The 24,764-nt window shown below is 33.8% G+C and overlaps 3 protein-coding genes across 3 annotated transcripts; 2 read left to right on the top strand and 1 right to left on the bottom strand.

Moving 5' to 3' along the window:
• The first annotated feature begins 586 nt into the window (after nucleotides 1-586).
• Nucleotides 587-5,182, top strand: LOC126696660 (cation/H(+) antiporter 15-like). Its single transcript, XM_050393347.1, has 3 exons — nucleotides 587-790; nucleotides 2,443-3,435; nucleotides 3,962-5,182. Exons 1-3 carry the CDS (start codon nucleotides 587-589, stop codon nucleotides 5,180-5,182), a joined length of 2,418 nt encoding a protein of 805 aa, XP_050249304.1.
• Nucleotides 5,183-11,770: 6,588 nt separating this feature from the next.
• Nucleotides 11,771-15,307, top strand: LOC126697797 (arogenate dehydrogenase 1, chloroplastic). The gene is made up of 7 exons (XM_050394901.1): nucleotides 11,771-12,039; nucleotides 13,069-13,237; nucleotides 13,342-13,497; nucleotides 14,499-14,581; nucleotides 14,657-14,726; nucleotides 14,847-14,921; nucleotides 15,019-15,307. The coding sequence occupies exons 1-7, from the start codon at nucleotides 11,873-11,875 to the stop codon at nucleotides 15,124-15,126; spliced, it is 828 nt and encodes a 275-aa protein (XP_050250858.1). The 5' UTR covers nucleotides 11,771-11,872; the 3' UTR covers nucleotides 15,127-15,307.
• Nucleotides 15,308-16,406: 1,099 nt separating this feature from the next.
• LOC126697796 (protein RETICULATA-RELATED 5, chloroplastic-like) lies at nucleotides 16,407-23,231 on the bottom strand. Its single transcript, XM_050394900.1, has 7 exons — nucleotides 22,572-23,231; nucleotides 21,745-21,874; nucleotides 20,826-21,356; nucleotides 19,206-19,313; nucleotides 18,471-19,019; nucleotides 17,243-17,356; nucleotides 16,407-16,661 (listed from the first exon to the last, which is right to left on the bottom strand). The coding sequence occupies exons 1-7, from the start codon at nucleotides 23,141-23,143 to the stop codon at nucleotides 16,515-16,517; spliced, it is 2,151 nt and encodes a 716-aa protein (XP_050250857.1). The 5' UTR covers nucleotides 23,144-23,231; the 3' UTR covers nucleotides 16,407-16,514.
• Between the last annotated feature and the right edge of the window lie 1,533 nt (nucleotides 23,232-24,764).

Here is a 24,764-nt window from a genome sequence, read left to right as displayed (position 1 = left end):
AATTTTATACCAATGTTAGAGAAAATGTCAGAAATAATATCTCACAAAACAGAACCAGATTGTACCTATATACTAGGCCAGTAATAACAAGCGAAATACACACACACATATATATATATATATATATATACATATATTATGAACAACATGAAGAATTTTATTAAAAAAAAACAGAGTCAAGTACAAAAGAAAAGAAAAGAAAAGAATCCCCTCAAAAAAAAAAAAAAAAAAAAAAAAAAAAAACCCAAGCGATATATATATCTCACATGATATGATCAAATATCTTACTGATTCACAAAAGAAAAGAAAAGAAAAAACTAACTGCCTTAGTTGAAGTTCAACCGTACAGAATTTAGGAAACAAAAAACAAGTGGTCGACCTCTCCTTAATTTCCTAGAACAGGGGGATAAAAACGTGTCCCATTCACTCTCTCTCTCTCTCTCTGTGTCTCTCGGTGTGTAACAACCCCATCTTTCTCTTGTACTTTCTTCTTCTTCATCTTCTTCAATCCATATTCTTCTTTGATCCTCCTTGGAAGCAAATCACAATGAATTCAACATTACAATCTAATCACTCTATCGCTGACATGGTCCTGAGTGTTGGGGGCAAAACTCTGGTATGCCATGATCCCCGCGTCGTGCCAGAAACAACTATCTGGCTTCGTGGAAACCCTATAATGTCCCCAACATCACTTCTATTGGTGCAAATTTCTTTAATTTCCTTAGTCTCGATCCTAATAAACACCTGTCTCAGGCCTCTTGGACAGTCAAGCGTTGTATCACAGATTTTTGTAAGGTTTCTCTTCCATGCATATTCCCCCCCAGTTTGTGTTGCATGATTTCATGATCTGTTCTGCTCTTTGACCATTTTTTTATTACTATCTGTTTCCACTTTACTTTATTAAAGGAAAAAATATTAGTTTTGTAGGCACACAAAATATATACAATTTTGTACACATTTGCAAAAAGTGTACAACCTATAAAAGTTCTAAAATTAAATTAGAAGAAAAATAATACTACAGTTGCATATTTCATCAAACAATATCATTTTTGTTAGATTAATGGTTAAGTGATCAAAATAATACTACAATTGCATATTTCATCAAACAATATCATTTTTGTTAGATTAATGATTAAGTGATCAAATTCACAATTTCTTAATAACTTAAAATTTTGGAAAATTTTATAATTTATTATGATTCAGAGGCACATGAGTTCAAATTTTCTCTCCGTTATCCCATTTTTTAAAAATTTATAAATTCATCATTTCATAACAATTAGGAATTCTCTCATGCATCACTACAAGACCAACATGCATCATTTAGAACCATTAAGGACCTGATTGGTAGGATGATTTTTGTTTATGTTTTCAATACAATATAAAAACAATTTTCAAAAAATTGAACTTGAAACTAGTTGTTAGATAATAATTTTTATATTATATGTATTTGGCTGCCACTTTTAAGAACAATTTTCAAAATACTCAAAAAAAAATTTGTTTGGGGGACCATATCTATTTTTGAGATGTTTTTTAAAAAAATATTTACAAAAATTAATATGAAGAATCTGTAGATTACTTCTTCTTTTTTGTTGATAATAATAAGGGTATAGAGCTTACCATGTTCTTTTTTTTTTTTAATGATAATTTTTAAATTTGAAGTGTGAAAATTCTTTTTGTGATAAAGATAAATTCCTATAAAAAAAAATGTTACGTCCACAACATTTTTACAATATTTTCACAACAAATTATAGGTGGTTAGTTGTTATTAGTTCAAATTTGAACCTAACACTAAGATTACTTTTTTGCCCCAACAATAACAACCAGTAACAACCTGCCACTTAAGATTTGTTGTAAAAATGTTGTAGACGTATCATTTCTCAAAAAAAAAAAAAAAGATAAGCTCCTTAATTTAAGAAGATATAAAAGAGTTTGGACAAATATTTGGGATCCACTATTTTCAATTTATTTACAGTTATGTCATTAAAAACATTTTTTGTATTTTGAAAACACCCTCTTAGCCATTTTCAAAAGAGATGTGTTACATTTACAACATTTTCACATTTTCACAACAAATTATAGGTGGTTAGTAGTTATTGGTTCAAATTTTAACTTAACACTAAGATTACTTTTTTACCCCAACAATAACAATTAATAACAACCTGCTACTTAAGATATATTGTAAAAATGTTGTGGACATATTATTTCTTTTTTCAAAATCTTATTCTAAACCAGAATAATAGGATATAGTTTTTTAAAAACTATATTTAGAAAATATTAGCCAAAAAATCAAATAAAATGAGATGAAAAAAATAAAAGAAATAAAAAAGCTTATAACTAGAAGCTCAAGCAAAATGTAAATATCAAAATTCTATTACACGTGATATCACCAAGTTATATATATGTTTCATTGTATTTGACAAAATCATGCATGAATGGCAACAGGGTGGTATGGTGTTTGGGCCATCCCTTCTAGGGGATAAAGATGTCATGTCAGCAACACTGTTCCCACTAAGAGGCAGCATGGTGATTGAAACAGTTGCTACATTTGGCCTCATGTTCTTCCTATTCGCAGTAGGAGTGACGATGGATCCTGTCAGTATAATTCGGCCAGGAAAAAAGGCCTTGGCCATTGCATTTTCATCATTCTTCTCAACACTCGTAGTCTGTGGTTCATTAGCATTCCTCCTTACCCAACATCTTGTTATGCAAGATCAAAACTGGCTCCCCCTCATCGCCTTATCGCAATCTTTCTCAGCTTTTCCAGTCGTGGCTTGCCTCTTAACCGAGCTAAAGATGCTAACCAGTGATATTGGCCGTTTAACCCTCTCTACCTCAATGGTTTGTGATGCACTTGGTATTTCTTTGTCGGCAATTACTATAGCATTTGCTGGAAATGGCAACAGTAAACTAGCACCGCTATGGTCAGTTGGATCAATGGTTGCACTTATAGCTGCTGTTGTACATATCGTAAGGCCAATATTGCAACGGATGATAAAACGTGTACCAAGTGGGAAACCCATCGGCGAGAGCTGGATTTGTGCCATTTTCGTTACAGTTCTTTTGACGGGGCTTTTGAGTGAGGTAATTGGGCAGCATTATGTTTTGGGGCCATTAGCTTTGGGCATTGTTGTTCCTGAAGGACCACCCCTTGGAGCTTCCTTGGTATCAAAGCTTGATGCTTTTTCTTCAGGGCTTTTCTACCCAAGTTACCTTGCCATTAGTGGGCTGAGGACCAACATCTTCAAAGTTCATTTCCAGAGTTTTTGGGTTGTGGCGGTTATTGTTCTCTCTGGTTGCATGGTCAAGATGTGTGTGGTTATGGTAGTAGCCATCTATAATGAGATGACCGTAAGAGATGCTTTTATTGTTGCGCTTATTATGAACGCCAAAGGCGTCAGTGAGCTTATGCTTTACAACGTGTTTCGGAACGCTCAGGTATGAAACAAAAAATCACCTTTTTATTATAAATTGTAAACTTTAGAAATTTATTTGTTAGGTTGTTAATATGGCACCGATTACATATATTATATTACATCAGTTTGTATGCTTCTTTGTTATAAAATTGAAATTAACGTTTTAACATTTTTCATTATGATTGAATGGGTTCTATTAGCCAGTGTAACTTGCCTAGAGATAACTAATGGAACTCAATTCTTTAAAAAAAGACCTATCTCCCCAAACAGTGGGCTCAGATTTAGAAGTTGAATATAAATTTCTCACACGAAAATTATGTGGCTATTGAGAAGGATGAGTAATACAAATTATACAGTGGATATAGAATAATTTCTTACTGTTGGTTAGTATAGAATAGAGGAGCCTAAAAAGGGATGAAAAAGCCTTTGTCTCCAGCTATTTTGAACTAAGTCATTTTTCAACAAAGATTTTCTATAGCACGCTTGGCAAACCTGCCTTCATATATTTTTGTTGGCCCTGAAATGATACTCTCTCTTTCCAACTGCAGGTTCTCACAGATGAAGGATTTACTCTGGCAGTGATCGTAGTGATGGTGATAACTGCAATCATAACGACATTAATAACATTCTTCTATGACTCTTCCGGGCAATACACTGCAATAAAGAGAAGTACCATCCAACATTGCCACCGTCAATCAGACCTCAGAATCTTAGTCTGCACTCACAGCCAGGAAAATGTTTGTACAATTATAAATCTTCTTGAAATTTCCCATGCTCCCCCAGAGACCCACATTTCAGTAATAGGAATTGCCCTCGTTGAGCTTGAGGGTAGAAGACAACCTATGCTTATACCACACGAAGCCTCTAGAACCGAACGTACAAACACAACCGGCAGTGATCTAATCATTAATGCCTTAACACATTATGAGCTCCAAAGTGAAGGCAGTGCCAGCGTCGAGGCATTCACTTGCATTTCACCTTTCGAAATAACTCACAATGACATTTGTAGGGTGGCAATAGACAAAAGGGCCACCATTGTGATTGTGCCATTTCATAAGCAATGGGCTATAGATGGTTCCATTGAGTCAGTTAACCGAGGCATCAAGGCAATGAACCTTAAAGTGCTCGAAAGTGCACCGTGCTCAGTTGGAATCCTTATAGACCGGGGAGTCCTTAACGGGTCAATGTCACTTGTAGTTGGTCATCCATTATATCATGTTGCTGTAATCTACCTTGGTGGTGTAGATGATGCAGAGTCACTAGCCTATGGTGCCCGAATGACAGATAATGAAAAAGTTGATCTAACTGTCGTCCGGTTCTTAATCTTTGGAGCTGAAAATACTAAAGATAGAAAGCTCGAGAGTGACTTGATTAATGAATACAGGGAAGCAAATGCAGGAAATGAGAGATTCGTGATTGTGGAAGAGGTGGTAAGAAATGGAGTTGATCTTTCTGCATCTATAAGAGAAATGGCAGATTGTTTTGATCTAATACTAGTAGGGAGACACCACCAAGACTCTCCTCTTCTTTATGGACTTGGCGATTGGAGTGAGTGCCCTGAGCTTGGAGTCATTGGTGATATGCTTGCTTCACCGGATCTTGGGATTACAGCATCAGTTTTGGTGATACAACAACAAAAAATGGGCAGGCTAGCTGGGGTCGGTGATAGAGATCAACATGTTCGTGATGTTCTGCTCGATGAACGCACAGGTGGGTCATGGGCCATATCAATGGACAGAACTAGTACTTCAACAAGGTTGAGGATATAGGCTGTTTCCTTGTTATTGTAAAGTGAGATATGTTAATTGAAGGAAATTTGAAATATCTAAAATATTAAACTTAACATTTATTGTTGCTACGCTTTTGTTAAATAATATTTATTGTTACTACACTTTTGTTAAACCACATTTATATAACATTTCAGTCCACTTCAGTAAAGTTAAATTTAAGTAAAAGTTTTTATAAACATAAAGACTATGAATATGTAAATGTAATCTTTATGGTAGTTATTCATTTGTTTTAAAGTCATTACTTTTAAATGAATTGTATGAAGTTGATTATATATTTAAGCAAAATAAATAAATATATATACATATATGTATGTATGTATAATTTTTATTTACATAAATTATTCATTATCTTAAAAGAGATTATCATGATAATCAAAACTCATATCAAACTTATATTAAATATTTATAGGTTATTCTCTAAATTTCATTGTAGAGAAAATGTGAGAGTATACTACTTGTGATGGGGAACTAAAAAATACTACACCAAAACGTATGAACCCAAAATAAAGTTTTAAAAATCACAATGATTCATCAATATAAAGTAGAGTTGCAAGAAAGAATAAAAAATAAGAGAAAGAGAATAACAACTTTTTCAAGAGAGAATGTGAGAGAGAAGGAAAAAAGTAAAAATAAAAAATATAATAATAAATACCAAATTATCTAAATCATGTTATGTAATAAAATAACATTATATTCTTATATATTATCTTTATAATGCAATATGATAACATCTATGAAATCAAAGAGAATAAAAAAATAACAACTAAAAAATACAAAACTTAATCACATCAACTAAAGTAGAATTCCAATAATACAGAAATTCATCAACCTAGAGTAAAGCTTAAACTGTAAAGAGAATAGCAGACAATAGCTTCCCAGTTAACTATATGAGTAATACGAATGATGAATAAAAATAATTAAATAAAGAAGAAGCAAAAAAACTAAAAACTAAAAAAAAAAGGTAATTGAGGCATGGATAGAATAAAATAAGTGAAGGGGAAAAATGTCTTACTTTTTCTTTGGAGATCATTAAGTAATTCTTTACCTACAATGTGCAATTTATCTAGGCATGGTGTTCCTGCTGAAGCAATTTGTCTAATATGTAGAACTTCAAATGAAACTGTAACTCATGTTTTATGGACATGCGTGATTGCTAATGGAGCTAGACTTTCTGTACTAAACTAAACAGAAGTGTGCTCTAGTTGATGGTCATTTATATATGATGTACAAAATAATAATTAAAAAATCATGTCTAACTCTATTTAATATTGATTCTCAAACAATAACCATATAAATAGGATAAAACTTAACGAAATTATGTTAAACAATAGACAAAAAATACACAAAACCTATTCAATTAGATGAACAAAAAACAGTGCAAGGCTGTAGGTGGAAGAAGGGAAGAATAGAGGAAATAGCCGTATGGTAGGTATTAATTATGAATTATCTTTTATATATATATATATATACACACACACCACATTAAAGAAGTTGATATAAACAAAAAGTTTAATGTCAGTCTACTTTGTAAAGGTGTGAAGTTGAAATCTAAATCTAAAAAATAAGTTGCACGTAAAGAGGAAATCATGCAAGAGTGTGTGCTATTGTATTTACTTTCCATTTTACATGCTGAAAACTCCAATTTGTCAAAAATAGTAGTAGAGGATTACAATGCAATAACATTTTAGTTTGTTGTTTCTATTTGAAAAATAGTAGTAAAGGATTACAATAACAATGTTTTTGTATTTTGATACACCACCTCTTCTTTGAATGCTTTTACTAAAGACTATGGTTTACTAAAGACTATGGTGAGTATTTTCTCACCAAAAAAAAAAAGATTACGGTTTTATTTTTTAATATACCACTTCTTCTTTGTATTCTTAGAACTAAGAGCCCTTTAAAAAATAAAAAATAAAAAAGCCAAAATTTATAATAAATAAAGTATAAGAACGGCTGGGTCAGGAAAAAGGACAGTTTTTTTTTTTTTTTTTTTTTTAAAGCATATCCAAACGAAAAGCAATTTATGATAAAGCTTTGTATAAATCAACAAAAAAAAAATTCTTAGGTAATGATTGTTGTAGGGACTCGATTAATAACAACCCAAGAATGACATTGGGCTCGTACGTAAAGGGTCCGAACAATATAATTTGTAAAGTGTGGGCTTAAAAGGCTTGATCTTGGTTATTGGACAGCGGTCTAGTCATGGTTTTTATGGAAGTTTATATGAGAGTGGACCTGGCGTGACTGACAAAACCTTCTTTCGATGCGACCTGCGGGGTTTTTGTCCTCGGACCCCATCCGAGGAGCTTAGTGTTCCTCTCATTCTCCCTTTTTTAGGACTTCTTCTTCTGGGGGATCCCTTTCCCCCTTGGTTCTTCTTCCCTTTTATACTAGTAGTTACTTTCCTTTCAATGTCCACGTGTAAGTTTCACTTTCTGGAATGGAGACTTGTCCTATCAGCCCATACCTAGAGTGGTTGGGAGTAGATGTAAAAGTTGAATAGCATGGTGAAGAGCATGGGCCTGTCAGACGCAGAGTTCTTTATTACAGTATTGGTAGCTTTTTCACTTGTCCTGTCCCTGCACTGAGCTCGCCCTTTCCTTCAGGTGTTCTGTGGGGTGCCGAGCATAAGATCGTCCTCAGCCAGATCTTTAGCCCCTTTTTTGGATTTTCATTATGCGTTCTTTGTAATTGCTCTACTCGGCTTAGGCTTTGGGTCTTAATGTAAAGTGGGCCAAGGTCGCAGATTCTCTGAACCCACAATTGTTTTTATTGTTGTTTTGATAATAAAATAAAAAAAAAATTTAAAAAATTTTAAAAAAAAAAGACAAAATTTAGCTACAAAATTGATTGTAACTTAATATTACAACCTTACTCAATAAAATAAATATTACTGCATATTTTGAAAATTCAATCATTGAATTATATGTTCTTTACACTCTTAATACTCATATCAAATTTTGTATCAATCGAATATTATTTACTATACAATTTATAAGCTTATATTTTATGCATAGTTTTAAACTACAAAAACTTGCAATTTAAGTGATTTATTGATGACATAGCTATTAATCTTTACTTACGTTTAGTGTATTAAAAAAATAAAACAACAACAATTTTCTTATTTTTTAATTACTACACTATACGTAAGAAAAATTTTATATAAAAAAAAAGTTATATATTACTAATGAAAGTCTAATCAATATAGCATAATTTTTTTTTTTTAGATTTAAAATGATAAGACACATAAAAAATAGAAATAAAACCTTAGAAACATGGATAAGATAACTAATTTACTTAGATTAGGATCGTGTAACCATTAGTATTTTATTTAAAATTTAAAATTATAGATAAAAAATAATTTTAGAAAAAAATATATGCTATTTTTTTTTTTTTGGATAGAAATTTTTTTAACAATATATAATTGATTAGAATTTCACATAGGATAGGTGTTTCTTTAATTCCAAACCATCTAATAATTTCTCTTATAATTTAACTTCAATATAATTTGAATTCTATGTCTAATAGAACTCTCCCAAGTCAATGCATCCTAAGTGATGAGTTTTAGTGTTTTACGTTTTTTTTTTTTTTTTTAACATTAATTGTGATCATTTTTTTAATACATATATTTTTCCTAATAATTATATTTCTCTTTTTCTTTTTCTTTTTTATTTAAATTTTTTGGAGATAGAAACACTACTTATTGTTCTAATCAACTTTTTCTCTCCCCATTATTAATATTAAGTTTGTATCTCTCTTTTTGTTTGCAGTAAACTACTTTATTAAAACCACACTATTACAGGTATGCTTCTGTTCTTTGTTTTTGTTTCAATGGTTTTGCTTATGAGTCATTAATGCAATTTTAAATCCATGAAATCAATTATATGAACCTCTATAAATATTTCACTTTTATGATTTGTCAGGCATCAATTATTATTTGAGTTTGTTTTGTTTGTAGTAGAATGTTTTATCAAAGCCACCATCCACACTATTAAAGGTATGTTTCTTCTCTTTGTTTTTGTTTTCTATGATTCTGTTTATGAGTCATAAAGTCAGTTTTAAATCCATGAAATTCATATATAAGCCTATATACATATTTCACATTATTTATAATATGTCCAGCATTAGTTATTATTTGAGTTGGTTTTGTTTGTAGTAGAATGCTTAGCCACCATCAATATTATTATAGGTATGTTTCTCTTCTTTGTTATTTTTGTGTGTGTGTTTTTTTTATTTACAATTTTGCTTATGAGTCATTAAAAGTTAATTTTAAATCCATGAAATCTACCATATAAACCTCTATAAATATTTCACCTTCTTCTATAAATATTTAAGCTTCATGATTTGTCCACATCAATTATTATTTGAATTAAACTTAAAGGGATGGAGATTTATCCTTCTATCACTATAATATTCTTCCTTTTTATCCTACAAAAATATGTTTAGTTTTTTTCTTCTTCCTTTTTTTTTTTTTTTGGTTTTGCATTTATGAATTATTTGTACTCATCTTTTTTCTTTTTCTTTTTCTTTTTCTTTTTTTTTTTTTTTGTCTCTCATAGGCTTTATCTATTTATTATTCAAGAATTATCAAATTTTGTATTTTCTCCTACAACAAGGGTTTCATCTTTTTTTATTTCTAGGTTGTATTTGCGTTATACTTATTTGTGCATTATTAGATTAAATTAATTTTCTTGAATAGTAAAATTTTTATGTTCCTATTTCTCGTTTTTATTTTTGTTTTTAGTAATATTATATGTGTGCGCTACAAAAATGTCACTATAAGACAATTGATAAATTAGAAGAGAATCATGTTTATTTTTTTGGCAAATGAAATACCTTTGGTTAAGTTTCCATAGGTTTTTAATTACTAAATTTAGGAATTTTTTCATATAAATATGTTGTGTTATTGCTTGATACTTTTAAGAACAATAATTTATATGCAATTTATATAATCTAGATTCAAGTGATTATTGATTTATTATTTCTCAATAAAATTATACTAAAAGTTTATAACTAAAACCGTGCAATGCACGGGCATAATACTAGTATATATGTAATCTAAAAAAATTTCTGCAATTTGGTAAAACCACTTGGCGCAACCACGACTTTTAAGCTCAACGTTTATGATATAGTATATAATATGATATGATTTGACTAAATTATAAATTACACTCTCTAAGTTCAGTGAACATTCCTTTTTGTCTATATATAGTTTCAATTAAATCTCTAAAATTTCATCTCTTTTTAATCTAGCTCTTTCTTTCACCTCCATCCAAACTATTGAGTCCCACAAAAATGATTTTTAAACTTTCAAAATTTGTTATTAAAAAAAATTCCAAAAAATTCCAAAAAAAAAAACTATAAACAACAAGAAAGAAAACGTTTTCTTATTAAAACCACGTTACCCATTAATTGTTTCCCCTTTGTAATCGAAACCACGAAGGTCTAGTTATCGTTGCACTCTCAAAGAAAATTCCTTTACCTTCATCGGTTGATGGGTGTGGAAGCATTAGCAACGTATCAAACAATATAGTTTGCACAAGAAATTGGGATCACATCATTAGTATTCAAAAGTGATTTAGAGAAGATCATCAAAGCTCTGAATGGTGGAGATTTTCAGCGTATTGTGTATTGATATGTACTGCACGACATTTTGTCCACAACAAGATCATTGAGGCACTATAAATTCTCACTTGTAAGGCGCAGGGTAATAGGGTTGTTCATACTTTACCAAAAAAAAAGCTATAAGCTCATACAAGATCATCAAAGCTTTGAATAGTGGAGATTTTCAGCATACTATGGGTTGATATATATTGCAATACATTTTATCCACAACAAAATCATTGAGGCACTATAAATTCTCATTTGTAAGGCATGAGGGTAATAGGGTTGCTCATACTTTAGCAAAAAAAAGTTATAAACTCGTTACCTTTATTGGTATGGATAGAATCTGTTCCACTAGACATACAAGAAGTATTGGACTTTGATTATGTTTTCTTTTGAAGAAAAGGTTTGCAAAGCCTAATTCTATACCAAAAAAATATTATATATATCAAAATCGAAACCCCCAAAGTCATTAGTACGATGCATTTCAAAATATCCTCAAATATCTGTGTAAGATTTTTTATTATTATTATTATTTTTGAGTTCATGGTTTAGGAAAAGATATTTAAAAATATCACTAGTTATTTAGGGTATGATTTCCGCTACCACAATATATATATATTGCACCCTTAACTCCAAGAAGAAGTATCATACACATACACATACACATACACATACACATACACATATATTAGGTTAGAGTAGATTTTATCTAAGATTAAAAAAAAAAAAAAAAAAACTACAAGGCCAAGATAACATTTGAAAATAACATTTCTTTGATGCACGATAGTAACCACCATAAAAGAACCTATGGGCTATGGAGGCAAAGAAAGAATCACCATCGAAGAATCGGCACTAAGACCATACATATAAAAAGCTGGCACATTGGCCCATAATTAACTTTTCAATCTGGGCCATTAGGTGCACTACTAATGGTCAGTTAACCATTTACAAGTCCTGTCCATACATCATATATCTCTAAAATAAACGCAAAAATCTCCTCTTCGACTCTCTCTCTCTCCCTCTTTGACTCTCTCTCTCTCTCTCTCTCTCTCTCTCTGCATCATGTCTGCTTCATCGGATTCAAGAATTCTGAAAATAGGCATAGTAGGCTTTGGCCCCTTCGGCCAGTTTCTGGGAAAGACCATGATCAAACAAGGCCATATTCTAAGGGCAACTTCACGGTCAGATTACTCTGAACTCTGTGCCAACTCGGGTATCTCATTCTTCAGGTAAGGTACATGTATGCAAGTGTTCGTATACTATATGATATAAGTTATGTTTTTAAAAGTCCTAGTTAGGCCAAGTATCTTCTTTTTGCTGTTGGCTATAGAATACAGTAGCACAAAGATTTTGATACATATTTCTAAGATCTTGCATTCAAAGATCAGATTTTTCAAAAGGAGCACCAACCATTTCTTTTTTTCTTTTCTTTTTTTCAGAACAAAAGGGAGAGAAAGGGTCTGTAAATTTTTCTTCTTCTACTATATTGATTTTAGATTTTTTATTTAAACATAAATAACAGCCTTACACTTGTCTAACATGCAAGAAAAAAGACCCTTAAAATGACATGAGTTAATACACATGAAATTACAACTTTTATAGGAAGCTATAAAAACGTTAAACTTTAACATCTGCTGCAAATCACTAATCCATTTATCTCAATCACTACTAATTTTATTTGTTTTAAGAAAATTTAATTACTAAAGTTTCACAGAACATGGTTTATTTTAAGTAAAACTTAATTGCCAGAGTTTGAAGAAGCTTAGAATATTGGTATGATTAAAACTAAAACCCATAACCTCAATTCTCCACAGACATAGCACAACAGTAATATGCATAGACTACCGACAATAGGGAATTCGGGGAATTCTTTATGAATTCCTTTGTATATTATGTGGAACATATGGAGAGAACGGAATAATGGAATCTTTGAAGGGGAGGAGCGTTTTATTATCAAGTTGAAGCGCGTTTTCCTTCTGTCTTTATTTGAATGGAGGACCACTTTGAGTGGTCTTGCCATACCCTCTGTTTTAGATTTAGTAGATTTATGTATTTTTGGGTAGGCTTTTGCTTTCCTTGTACACTCCCTGTGTACCAAGGAAGTTGTTTTCTCCTTGTTTTTATTTACCAATAAAAAGAAAAAAAACATATTCCTTAATTCACTTTGTATTGTTACATAGAACATATTTCTTAATGCACAAGAGGGCGTGTTCGAATGCCTATTCAATGTGCATATTACATATCCTATGCACTTTCAGGGAAGTAGGTGCATTTCTTGAAGCCGAAAATGATGTCATTCTGATATGCACATCAATCCTATCTCTACAAGAGGTTCTCAAGTCAATGCCACTCCATGATCTGAAACGGCCAACACTTTTCGCAGACGTACTCTCAGTTAAAGAGCATCCAAGAAACGTTCTATTGCGAGTATACTTACACATTGATACCCATTAACATTATTATCAAAATTCTTTCATACATTTACTTACATATGTTTAAACATGATCACATATGTATTTTGTGTTGAATAGGTACTGCCACAGGAGTATGACGTGCTTTGCACTCACCCTATGTTTGGACCAGAGAGCGGGAAAGATGGGTGGAAGGGTCTAAACTTCATGTACGAGAAAGTTAGAATAAGAAATGAAGCTATCTGCTCAAGCTTCCTCCAAATTTTTGAAAGCGAGGTAACTTCTAATAGTATTCAATACTCCCATTATCTCCTATTACTATTATCTCTTAAACCTCTTAAAAATGTTAAATACTGTAATTCTCCCTCTTCTTACATATATAAGAGACCCCTTTATAAATTTAATTAATAGAATTCACTATATGTAAATGCCTTTGAAAAGTTTATAACTAGTGAAATTAATACGATGCCTTATTATCAAATGTTTTGTAGTGCCATTACATGACTCTCCCAACAGGGAGAACCAGCATTTGAATCCTCCCTAAGTGACTTATCCATATACTAGTCATGAGGATATCCAGATAAGTGGGGGACACGTTTGATGGTTCTGGGATAATCACCAGTCAAAACCTGTACTTCCTTTTATTTTTTGGGTCAGACAGTCAGAACTTGACTAAAGGGAAAAAAGATAAGACATAGCCATATATGTCTTTATCGTTTTTTTTTTTTTTTTTTTTTTTTAATAAAAAAAAAAAAATGTCTTTATCGTTTTTCTTAAAATTATTATTACATGGGCCACATATTGACCTGGCTAAAGTTCCAACCCAATCCTGTCCAAAAAGTTTGTTATAGAAAACTCCAATCAGAAAGCAAACCCGTGCATAATCACCCTTCCACTTCCATCTTTTGAACCCAAAAACATCAGACACAAAAGGATGCAAAAGTCTTACAGATTTTATTTTATATTATTATTTTAAAGGCCTTACACCTACAGTTACAGATTTTTGTTTCTTTTTTTTCTTTTTTGGTTTTGTTTAATTGTTTCAAAAGATGGTTTTGTCAACCAAGACGTCAAGTTCTAATAGTATTTTCTAACGAACAATACAATTGGGCAAGACCAAAACATGTCTAAAGTTAAGCCATTGCCTCTTCCCAATGTACTTCATCCCAACTTCACAACTATTCACTCTCATTTTTTAACAACTAGCCCAAACACTGCAATTCTCTTTTAATGAAATATTTCGTATTGAACTCTTGAATAACAACACAATATATCAGGGTTGCAGAATGCTCAAAATGTCTTGCGAAGAACACGATAAATTGGCTGCTAGAAGCCAGTTTTTAACTCATACCATTGGCAGGTAAAGCCACCTAATCACAATTGTAAAATTACTCAAAAAGGCCATCATTATAAAACTGAAGCTTCCACTTTGCAGGGTTCTGTCAGAAATGGAGATCCAGTCCACATCTATAAACACAAAGCGCTTTGAAACACTTGTTCAGTTGGTATGCTCAATCAGTTCTAGTTCCTATAAATATTCTCTTCTTTCTTCCATCTTCTCATCAACTAAAAAAGTTAAAAAAGGATATACAATGAAGAGACACACTAATGTTACTTATATGCAGAAAGAGGGCACCATGAACGATAGTTTTGATCTGTTCAGTGGCTTATTTGTACATAATAGATTTGCCCAGCAAGAGGTATGGACCAGCTGCCTATGTTTTGAAAATGTCTTTAATAAAATTCCAAACACACACTAGCTTGATAAATTAACAGTTGACTTGATATGTCATGCAGCTACAAAACCTTGAACTTGCATTGCAGAAAGTTAAACAGAAGCTGATAGAGAAGATGATTGAGGAGAAGGATTTGAACGATTCTAAAGACGTGGAGTACTCTCATTAAGAAAGATGTATTAATAGATATTGCTTCAAGCTATTTTCTTGTATTTGAAGGATAAGCTTTGAAGGATAATCTAAACCTTTTATTTTTGGAGGGTATAAGTAATGTAATATTTTATTAATATAAAGAAAAAAAAAGTCACCCAAGTATACAGGAAGTATACAAAAGGGGACCTTACAATCAATCACATAAATCTAGCAAATCAATAACAGATCATAAGGATTGACAACGTAAAATTGACATCCAATCCAAAAAAGTTCTAAGAGATGACACCAATGAAGGATAATCTAAACCTTTGTCTGAGAATATTGAAGTTAGAGAACTTATCCAAAGTACCACTCAAAAGGCTTTTTTTAGAAGAGAGAGAGAGAGAGAGGTAAGTTCTTTATTGTTGCAAATTGATTCACGTCTGGATAGAACCTGATACAACAGGTGGTAAAGATCCAAACCATAAAAGACTCTCAGTTGCATATTTTGACAACAAAACAACTACCCAAACTTAAGTCCCAAAATTTTGGGATTATTTATGGATTCTCAACAAACTAGAACAAACTAGTTAGGGTTGACCACATTTATAGTACCACAATATGTATATGTAGTGGATTTTTTCATAATAAAATGACTGAATTTTACAATGGTTGTCAACCTACCGCAAACCTCCTTTTTCTGGTCTTGGGACCAACTGTTAATATAATGTTTTGACACTAAGCATTGGCATAGGCGGAGTTACACTTTTCTATTTTGACCTATTTAATATTATCCCACAGATGTTGATGTTGAGATGCCTTCCTGTTATCCAAGCAACATATTTATACATGAATGTGCTCAAAATATGGAAATTAGTTGACACAAATTACTGAGGGCCATCACAATCAAAGTAATAAATAATATACCGGCTGGAATTTATCATTCAGACCACCAATGTACACTTACTCCTGAAATGTACCAACTTAAATACAGGATCGTTTTGGCCTGTATCGGCTGTTTCAGCTTGTTTCAATTGTTTTGGTCAGTACTGTATCATTTGTTTTTTCTTTTTTTCTTAGTATATAATGAACAAATGAAACTTTGAGTTGGTGTATTTTATCTTTTTATTAATGTTGATCTAAGAATCTTAAATAATTTGTTTTGAATTGAGATTATATGAGTATATTTGTTTATATAATGATGAGTTAGCAAAAAGTAACTCCTATTTAATGCTCACAGGGAGGTGTCCTGCCCTTATATTTACCAAAATTGGAAAAATTATATTAAATCTACAATCAGGTCATGGAAGAGATGTATAAAGCATAAAGACCATAATTTATTTCTCTCAGATCTCTCTACAACAACTTTTAAAGAATGATATACAAATTAGTATGAAATTGAGAAGTCAGATTTCACCTGACACCTCATTGATTCTTGATTTCATCAACAGTGACTTCTTCTGTGTTTTTGCATCCCAATGCAGCATGACTAGGAGAATCTGGTATTTCATAAGAGGGCTGTCCATTTTTCTGAGCTTGCAGTCCAGTAAACCGTGCAAGATCAACCCATTGCTGCAGCATTAAAGTGAGAATATTTTAAACCAATATTGAGGAAAAAGAATTATTCATTCGGTAGGAAAGATACCACCACTAAAATAACTGTGCAATGCACATTCTATCAGAAGCACGAGCCCCAACACTCATTGCAAAATCAACAAAACTCATCAAAACTAAAAAATATAAATTCTTTTTTTTTTTTTTACTTCTTTTTTTCCCCATGCTTTGGTCGTGTTATACTCTTAGTATGCTTCCCATGTACTTGGGTAGAACTCTTTCTCTTCTTTTAATAAATTTGTACTTATCAAAAAAAAAAAAAAAAATTATTGATTTTACAAATGTTTTACATTAACAACAAGGCATGGATATCTTCCTCACAGGCTTTCTTCTCTTTTGACAAGCATATGTACTCTAATAACATAAATTACGTAATTTCATACATAAAAATATGTGAAATTAAGTTTCTGTAATGGTTCTTACAAAGAATTATATGGCTGTCCTAACTTCATATGATCCATCCAGAAAGGGAAGAAAATTTATTAAGCAAAACATAAATATAAAGAGTAGAATATATAGAATATTAAGATGATTCTAACCTGAGTTCCCCAGTAGGAGTTGATTGTCCTAACAAAAAATGATAGCATATTTACAAGTAATATTTGAGAAGAAAACTCATCAGAAATCCGATGCTCCACTATCCCAGCTATAATCTGCATTACAATTCGTTCTGACGTTATTATCAATCTAAAACAGATACACAATTAAGATGCAAATATTTATATATTTTTAAGTGTCAGTTGTGTAAAGAGAGAGAGCTGTCTGCTAGTAAGTACTTTTTGATAACTTGGGAGCTTCATATTTGTTTCACAAACAGGCTAATGTGAAGCTGATACCAAGAAAATAGGTTGAAGCATAAAAAATGACATCACTCAGATGACACTTGAAATACCACTGAACAAACTATAGTGTTAAAAAGATGTAATTACATAGGAAGTGGAAATGGTGCATATTTGAGGCTTTACAAAATTTTGAAATAATAAATCTATAGAAAGGGTTTGGGGGAGGGAAATTATTAGGTACTCCCAGAGTACAACGACATGGTACTTCCTCCTCTCACACGAACGTTGGCTCCTACAATGAATTTAATTTTTAAGATCCACCATTAATATGAGAGGAGGGAATACCACGTTGTTGTACTCTTGGATTACTTAATAATTACTCTTGGGAAAGGGGGAGAGGAAAAGAAACAGAAAAACATACCAACTCACACGAATTAATTTTGAAAGGTAATATATTATATATCCATGATAATAATCATATGATATGCCTTATATGACATCAAAGTTCCAAAGAGATTACAATAAATATTATGCAGTTACCTCTCAGAGTATACAAGGCAAAATGCCATCCTTCATTACATTTAATAGTTTAAAGATGCATATGTATTATATCCATATCCATTACTTCTTTTTTTCCTGAATAATATCCATCTTTACTTCATCAATGATTGATTCAACAGAATCATCTCAGATCATTTCTTAGAACATATTTCTAATGTAATGATAATGTAGCAGGCCCTTCCCAATCAAAAGGAAGCCAGGTGTTTTTCAATGCCTTCAAAAAAACTGTCATTACTATATATATATGTACTTTAGTTACACTTACGAAAATAAAATAAAATATAAAATATAAAAAATAAAAAGAAGAAGAAGAAGAAGAAGGATGTATCTTTGTCACTAAATTATTTAAATGCAAAAAAGTTGTAATAACAATACTAAAATACAATTGATTAGTACAAGCATCTGAAACTAGTACTCTCTCTACCTGATAACGTAGATTTGCTGAAGTTCCAAGAAAGCATCCATAGACAACTGCTGTTTTGAGTATTGGTGATCTTTTAGTACGTTGATTAGCAACCAGCGCTGGATTGAGGAACCTACGAATTGCATATAAAACATTCGAGGCTGCCACAGCTCCAATACTGGAAATAAATCCTACACTAGCAAGTTTCAAACCACCAAAAAGCACCGATGCAACTCTATGACTGAGAATCCAATTCTTCCCAGCAGGATTTTTTTGAAATGCATTATCAGGGATGGACCCAAGGAGACCTTGCAAAGCATCTATGCTATCAGGAACATTTATCTCATCAGCATGTGAAAGGAACGACAGGGTTGGAGCAGGAAGCCAAACCGTAAAAAAATCAACAACCGTTCCCCTGACAGTATCCGTAATGACATAGTCAAGCTCTTCAAAGAACTTTTCTTTACGCCTCTCATACTGTGCTAGAAGAGTAGTTGTTATAGAGATAGCTTCTTCTATAGCTAATCTATGCAAGAATTTAGGATCTGCCAACAATCTTTCCCTGAAACCCTGCATCAAGATGAGCTATGGTCAACTTGTGTGCCAATTCAGACTTTCCTTCTCTATTTCTTCATAACATCAGAAGATAAACAATTGGTATGGTCCAAAAATGTACAAAATTTTATAATAAAACATAGAGAAAATTCTCTTGATCAAATACCAAAGTAAAACTTTCACGTTCACAAACCAAAATACCTGGAAACGATGAGTCAGTTCTGAAATAAGAGGATATTTCTCCAAATCAAAGAAGTTCTGTAGTACCTCTGGTGATACTAAACCAAGATCAAGTCCTTTTTGAAGGTCCTGAAAAGTATATCAACATTAAGGACTTCATAAGACAAATGAAGTTCATTAGGGAGATGACACTCAATAAAAACATTCCTAAATTGCAAACCTAACAAGCCCACCACATTCTACAACTTCCTGCCATTATATTCAGAGTAGTTATATCCAAATACAACCAACATCACTGCCAAGCCTTAGACCTAAATTTTTGGGGGAATTCATATAAGTAACTACTACTGTTTTAAGTCAAATAATTAAGTGATTAAATTTTACATTAGTCATCAACCTATCAAATCATAAAAAAGAAAGGACAAATATTTATCTTACATTGTAAAACTCAACCCAGTTCCTCAATTCATGGAACATGTACAAATAATATCTCTACACATATAGACTAGTACAAGATGCCGTATCATGTGACACAGTATAGATTTTGGTTCACCATCAACACTGGCATAAAATATCAATTCCAACCCACCTTATTGACAAGAACAGGTTATTGTTTGAAGTAGAGAATTACCTGATTATTGGCTACTTTGACTTGCAACCAGAATAATCCATCTATCAAATTCAAAATACTAATTTGATTTTAAAAGGTAAATTTCAACTGATTCAGCAACTGTTGTTTACACAATTAACTCACTCAGTTGTTCAGATTGTCATTCTTTTTTTCGTTTCATATTCTCGTATTGGTGTACATGCTATGCTTCTCTTCAAGTTTCATGATAGCTAATTATTCATTTCATATTAAATATAAATACCAACTTGTGCATCCATGAATCTCAACAAGGTGACACCACTAAACAAGTCATAAAGAACTTCTATGATGACAATTATCTCAACTTGTGGAAGTCTTCAGAGGAACAGGTTGGTCCTCCAAAATTTCTGTTGCTACAACTATTTGTGTACATTTATGGGAAACTTTTACTCATACCAATGTTACTAAAAATTGAAGAAGGAGACGGTGGTATAATTTCAGCCATCTCCTCTGGAATGACACCCTAGAGTGCATCGTCTGAGCTTTTCTACACCTCAACCTACCATAGATAGAAATTTAGAAGTTGCAATTGAATTTCAATAGAATTTCCGTGCCAACTTTTACCATAATTTGAGAAAAGACAAATAACTTGCAGATCTTCGATCTTAATAAACATAATATGTGCATGAGGAGACAAATGAAAAAGCCACAACTATTTAATTTGACTATTTGAGTACTGTAAATTATTCATAGAAGTAAGAATTTAAATGGATAAGGTTTGTCAACTAACCAGCCCACTCAATAATAGTTCAAATTCCTTTTTCTATATGATTCTTTGTCAATACTTAAGATACTTTTTGTGTTCATTATCGTGAACATGAAGTAATTTTCTCTTTTTATAAATATTATTAATTATCAAAAAATAATAATTCAAATTACAGGACCTCAGATTCTAAATAGTACATCCAAAAAGAAGACAAATGTAAGAATCGACCAAGTCATGCAAATCAATATAAGGCATCATTTTTCCATGAAAACCATTAAGAACTAACCTGTGGAAGGGCATCTCTCCTCCTGCCAGCTGCATTCATTACCCGAGCAATCTCAGCACGATCAAAACAATTTCTACTGCAGGGACTGGCAGCAGAATACCACAAGAAATCAGCAACTGGAACTTCTCCCTCTCTCCTTATTTGTTGCCTTTCAGGATCAAGTAATATAACCACTTGGTTTTTCTTTTGCATCTTTTTTGAAATTCTTGCCGGCAGCCCAGTCCCCCTTGATCCATACATAACATGGCTTGCACCTGTTACCACTACTAGCATGCCAGTGGCTCCTCCATCCACCATGGTTTGTGAAATGATCTGGGACATGCTATATTCCTCTACTACTCTTACTTGTGCAGATAGGTATGAGCTTGGCCCAAAAGGAACAGATTGATTTGGAGAATTCATATCAATTGGTGATCTGCGTGAGATGGAAGCGAAGCCTGAAATGAAGCCCGAACCAGCTGGAGGGGCATATACTTTACGATCAGCCTTTGAAAGCCCACGAATTCCTTCTGCTTGGACAGTTCTTAAAACCTGTTAATATCAGAATAATTTTCATGTTCTCCAAAGTTACTACATCAAGTCATGCATAAGCTGAGAGAATAAAATGATAGTGAAAGAACTATGCCATAGTGAGACCCATGGCAGCTATAAGTCATGTACCATTTATAAACTGTCAAAAGCCAAAAGACCATTAGAAGGTTTGCATTACTACTATGGTCCAACATCTTAAAAAAATTACTTGATAATGTATCATATTTTAAAACCAGGGCATACTCAAAGTTCTTGCTTGGAGTGATACTATAAGCAAATAGATTACTTTGTTTTCTATGTGCATATATCATCAGTTCCCTACCCAAGACAGTATAAGGAACAACTTAGCAAGGCACCTATTGATTTATGTGAAAAGATGCAGGAGTACCTTTAGTGGTGTACCACAAGCAACAAGCTGAACTCCATTATCGCGACAATAGCTTAGAAGAGGCTGATACTCCTGCCAGCGTTGAGGCGGCCAATGTGATGCATAAGACTTCAATGTTTCTCCATCTATTCTGCCATCATGTAGACCTTGACATAAGCAGCAGAGAAATGTGATGGATGAAGAATAAAAAGGGAATATGTGTTACAAACTATTCAAAAACTGCACAAACATCTTCATGTTCCACAGCATAAAGGATACATTATCTACTCATACACTATGAAAGACACCCTTTTATGATATTACAGTAACAAATGCAGTGTGTTAGCACTTAGCAACTAGCGCTTTGCTTTTTTCTAGGGTCCATGGGATATTATCACTCCAATTCCAAGTTCTCAATTCCTTCAATTGGCTAGAGGCAAGTCCAAAGGGTTATTCCTTCAACAGGTTCCCTACATTATCAAAAAATTACTACTTCAATTCTGAGTAGTAAGTCATAATTATTGGCTTATTGTATCATTACCTTATTTACCTATTTACTTTAGCTGTCAGAACTATAAGCCATGAAAACTGGGTTTAGGATCTTCAATTTACATGTCACAGTTCTAACATAACCTTGTGGAGTGTAAAGTTAGTCCAACCATTCATAAATTGAAATCAGTACTGGTTAGTGAGACATAAATTGTCATAATCAATTCCTAACCATTCATTGAAATTCTTCTAAACTTAAATGAAATTCTCAAGCTTCTTAACTAGTAATAACTAAAATAATACATTCAAATTTACAAGGAATTTGATTCATTTTAAAGAAAGAGAAAAAGAAAGAAAACCTTTTATCCATGTACTGATTGAGTTGGTCCTGAAGATCACAAGGAAATGCCTCAAGAGCCAAAGAAATTGACCTATCAGACTCTGACTCAACGCACCGTTTCCTCAAGTTCTTAACGATCTCGAGCTCCAATTCCTTATCGTCCCGAACAGGCACGTGCTCCGCTTCCCCTAAATACACAACCCTCGCGTTCATCAACTTCTCCCACACCTTCCTCTTGTCTTTCCCCACCGCCAACGGCTCTCCGATCACCGCCGCGTCGTAAATCCTCGAAACCACCACATCATCCTCCGCCGCAGATTTCGCTTTCTCCGGCTCCTTCATCGCCGGAAGATTAGGCGGATTATCCTCCGCATGCGCCACCGCAGATCGGAGAGCATACGCGCCGGCGGTGAGGACCGGAGCCAGTAAGACATGCCGTCTCGTGTGCGCGCTGGCGGAGAGTTTTATTACGTGGCGGCGGTTTCCGGCAGGGATTCGCCGGAAAGTTCGTCGCCGGAGAGTAGAGGTACCGGTTGTGTGTAGTAGTAGTGGTGGTGGAGTGTCCAAGACAATGTAAGTGTGGGGTATCATTTTTCGCGGGCAACAATGTTTGAGCTGTCAGGGACTCATGGCTAACATATAGAGTCAGAGAGATAAAGAGTAGTAGTACTATTTTTCAGCTTTGGATGAGTTTTGTGTCTCTGTCATAACTACGTGTTTGTTTTGGCGCCCTTTACATGTTTGGAATTTTTTGGCGCCACATAAATTGGTAAAAGGGTCCGGTTAAACTTTCTGTTTCATGAAATATTTTCTCAAAAATTGAAAAAATTATCATTACTTTTTCAATTATCGAAAAACTTTTTTTCAAAAATAAAAATTAATATGTGCCCTAAGGGCACACATTAATAAAATCCTTGATAAAATACGGGTAGATTTGATCCCTCTTTCTTTTTTTCTTTTTTTTCGCCGGGTAAATGAGGAGATAGAATCCCGAGCTATAGGTATACAATAACCCCGGGTGACACTAGGCTACAAGCCCAATGGCTCGTTTGTTTTATTGTTTATACTCCATTTGATAAGTATGATTGTTTTGCTTTTAGGCTTGAAGTAAACAAAAGTCACAAACGAGTTTGGATTGGGTGTTTGGACAGTAAAAGTACATGCACGTGAGCATTCATACAAGCAGACACTGGCGAAAATGGCCAACTGGCCTTGAAAACCAAACTATCTAGTTAGTAGGCGAGACTTAGAAACATATTTCATTTATAGCATCTCGAGTCTTAAAGACTCGATTTTGGACTTCAAAATCGAGTCTTTAAGGCTCGGTTTGTATGCTTGACCACGTCTGATGTGGCAGTGGTGCCATCTGGTATTGACATGGAAATCGAGTCTCTTAGACTCGATTTCCAACCCTTATATATAACACCAAACACCAGAGCATCAGAGGAGAAAAAACCCAGAGAAAAAAAAAAAAAAAAAAAAAGAAAAGAAAACCAGAAACAGAGAGGAAGAGAAGATCGAGATCGGAGAGCCCAGGCGCGCGCGGCATGACCAGAAACTGACCAGCGACCCAGGCGGCCAGGGGCTCGCGCCGGCCAGCGTCGAGCGCGGCCAGGGGCTCGCGCGGCCTGAGGCTCGCGCGAGCTTGGGTCGCGCGCGGCCTGAGGCTCGCGCGAGCTTGGGCCGCGCGCGGCCTGAGGCTCGCGCGAGTCAGGCCGCGCGCGGCCTGGGGCTCGCGCGAGTCAGGCCGCGCGCGGCCTGGGGCTCGCGCGAGTCAGGCCGCGCGCGGCCTGGGGCTCGCGCGAGTCAGGCCGCGCGCGCTCGCGCGAGCCTGGGTCGCGCACGGCCTGAGTCTCGCGCGAGCCCCAGGTCGCGCGCGGCCTGACTCTGATCTGATCTGGTGAGGTTTGGCAGTGAGGTTCTCTGTTTCTCTCCCTCTGATCTGATCTGAGCTGTGTGTTTCTCTTTCTCTCCCTCTGATCTGATCTGCGTTTGGGTATTTTGGCATGTAGAGACTTAGAATTTTTTTTTTAAATTTTGGGATTGAAATCGAGTCTCTAAGACTCGATTTCCGGTTGGAATACACGTGGAAATCGAGTCTAAGAGACTCGATTTCCATGTTAATACCAGATGGCAACTCTGCCACATCAGACGTGATCAAGCATACAAACCGAGCCTTAAAGACTCGATTTTGAAGCCCAAAATCGAGTCT

The sequence above is a fragment of the Quercus robur genome, chromosome 8 (genome assembly GCF_932294415.1).
Source record: "Quercus robur chromosome 8, dhQueRobu3.1, whole genome shotgun sequence".
NCBI lineage: Eukaryota > Viridiplantae > Streptophyta > Magnoliopsida > Fagales > Fagaceae > Quercus > Quercus robur.
The sequence above is the reverse complement of the archived record's forward strand: the minus strand, read 5'-3'. Positions and strand labels throughout refer to the sequence as shown.